General features: G+C 38.4%; 1 protein-coding gene across 1 annotated transcript; it reads left to right on the top strand.

Annotated features, from left to right (window-relative positions):
• On the top strand, window positions 1-877 carry LOC125062278 (serine protease 3-like; the record flags this gene model as incomplete). Its single annotated transcript, XM_047668061.1, has 1 exon — window positions 1-877. A coding segment is annotated over one exon (876 nt), but the record flags the coding sequence as incomplete, so codon positions are not given.
• Between the last annotated feature and the right edge of the window lie 1323 nt (window positions 878-2200).

Below are 2200 nucleotides of genomic sequence, written 5' to 3'. Positions count from 1 at the left end.
ATATCTAAATTTACAAAATTAATCCAAATGGCGATGAAGGCGGCGTGTATTATTCTTACATCAATAGTTCTCGTGGCTATAATGGCTGTATGTGTCATGGTCAAGTTTGCCACAGAAATAACAGTCGAGGAGCGAAAACGTGATTACTATCCCGGCTCCGGCGTTTATCACGTCGCGAAATCCATAGCTGTGATCGCATTAAACGAAAACAATTCCATTGCCGTCTCCGAAAGGTTCCCCTACGTGGCTGCGATAGCCAGAAACTCCTCCTCCACGTGGTCCTTCGCCTGTTTCGCAAGTGTTGTACTCGTCAAATGGGTGGTAACGTCCGCGCACTGTCGGCAAAAAGGCGCGACCCACAGAGTGCTTTTGCTGCATGATTTCGCGCGGAATGTCAGCACGTCCTACCCAATACTCTACTGGCGTATTCATGAGAAATACAATCCGAACAGCACGACACCATCCAACGATATTGCGGTGGCTAAATTTAATATAGACTATCCTTCACGATCTTCCACGTTCGATGATCGGCCTGTGACAGATGTCGAAGCGAGTATTTGGAAAACTGTGGCGACAATGGACCGCCGCGTGTATTTGATTAATGACTTTGACAGGTTCCCGCTTAAATTGGCAAGCGGGAACAGATGTTATGAAACCTATGGTGTACAGCTGGATGAGAGTTTAATCTGTGTTGATATGTCGGACTATGAGGACTGCTTCATACATGAGTTTGGGCCGTTGTATTATGAAGATAAATTGGTTGGTGTCTTGGCGCTTCACCCGAAGGACTGCGAGGTGAAGTTGGCCGTGTTCACGAATGTGTCGTATTACACGACGTGGGTGCTGAAGTTGACGCAGACTACATTTTATGGGTGAAATAAAGGGTTTCCTTAAATATTTTTTATTTTTAAAAGGCTTGCCTTAATTAGTTTCAGTTAGTCTTGACCGTTGCCGTTCAGTTGCCTGCCTTTCAGTCATAGATTGCACTCTCGAGAATGCTTCCACACAACCTGATTCCGTCATCCCCTTTTAAACAACGCTCATTTAGAAGAATGCTGGAATTTCACCCCATCGTTGTCGACATCCCCAGGTGCCGTGAACGATTTAGTTCGTTGTTCCTTTTAAAAACAGCAAAGGAGAGAAACTCCTTGCCTGGAGATGGAAGGCATATCCCCTTGACAGTATTCTATTGTTAAATATATTCTATATCAAATAATAATAGACCACATTTCACTTAACATCAGGAGTTATTGTGGCCAAACTTCTGTTCAGTTCTGTAGGTATATAAATAAAGTGTGTTAGAATCTAGAATTTCTTAACCATTTCTCCCTCCTTATAGAAGAACACGTTTTCCGGATAAGGCGGACTGTGTAGGTAGGTACGTGTGCCGAGCGTTGGCAAACTTTTGTAATTGAAAAAAAGTGCGTGCGTACAAAGTACACATTTCAGAAGTGAAAGTTCTTTGACAAACTAATTTTTTAAGTCTTGTTCATATTTTTATTAATCTAAAACTTTAGATTTCTGAGACTTAGAGGGAGGGAAAAAGGAAGATATGTTAGGAATTTAACTGTCAGTAAAATACTAAAAGTTTCGAAAATTGATACAAATTTATTTTTTAAATTTATATATTTCTTCTATAATAAAAACACGTGGCATTTAAATTTACAATTCGTCATTTGAGATGGCAATAAATTATTTTGCATAAAATATAAAATACTTATATTTCATAAATTCTCTTTATATATTCTCATTCGTTAATATTCTAATTATGAAATGAAATAAGTACAGACTTTTATTGGCATATTTCATTTACATACTTCTTTAAGGAAATTAAAAAATTATATTAAAGCATTATTCTCCTAACAAAACAATGCTTTAAAATATTTTTTAAATTATTAAAGTACAATGTGTCCCGACCAGGGAGGTTTCAATTCAATTTAAGTACACATAATCTGTGGTGAGCGCGCTGCGCGCGCAATGCCTTGGTTCCGAGCCAATATACCAATAACAGACTTTTTCCATTTTGGCGCCATATTTCGTACATACGAATTTGAGTAATATTTTGTTGGTTAAAAGTTTAGTAGCAAAAATGGCAAGCAACACCGACGATACCGATGAAAATTGACATTCTAGAAACAGCTACGAAACTGACGAATAGACTTTTGCCAGAAAAATAAAAAAAAGCGTAGGACAAATGTTA

Source organism: Pieris napi, chromosome Z (genome assembly GCF_905475465.1).
Source record: "Pieris napi chromosome Z, ilPieNapi1.2, whole genome shotgun sequence".
Lineage (NCBI taxonomy): Eukaryota > Metazoa > Arthropoda > Insecta > Lepidoptera > Pieridae > Pieris > Pieris napi.
This window is presented reverse-complemented; position numbering and strand designations above follow the sequence as displayed.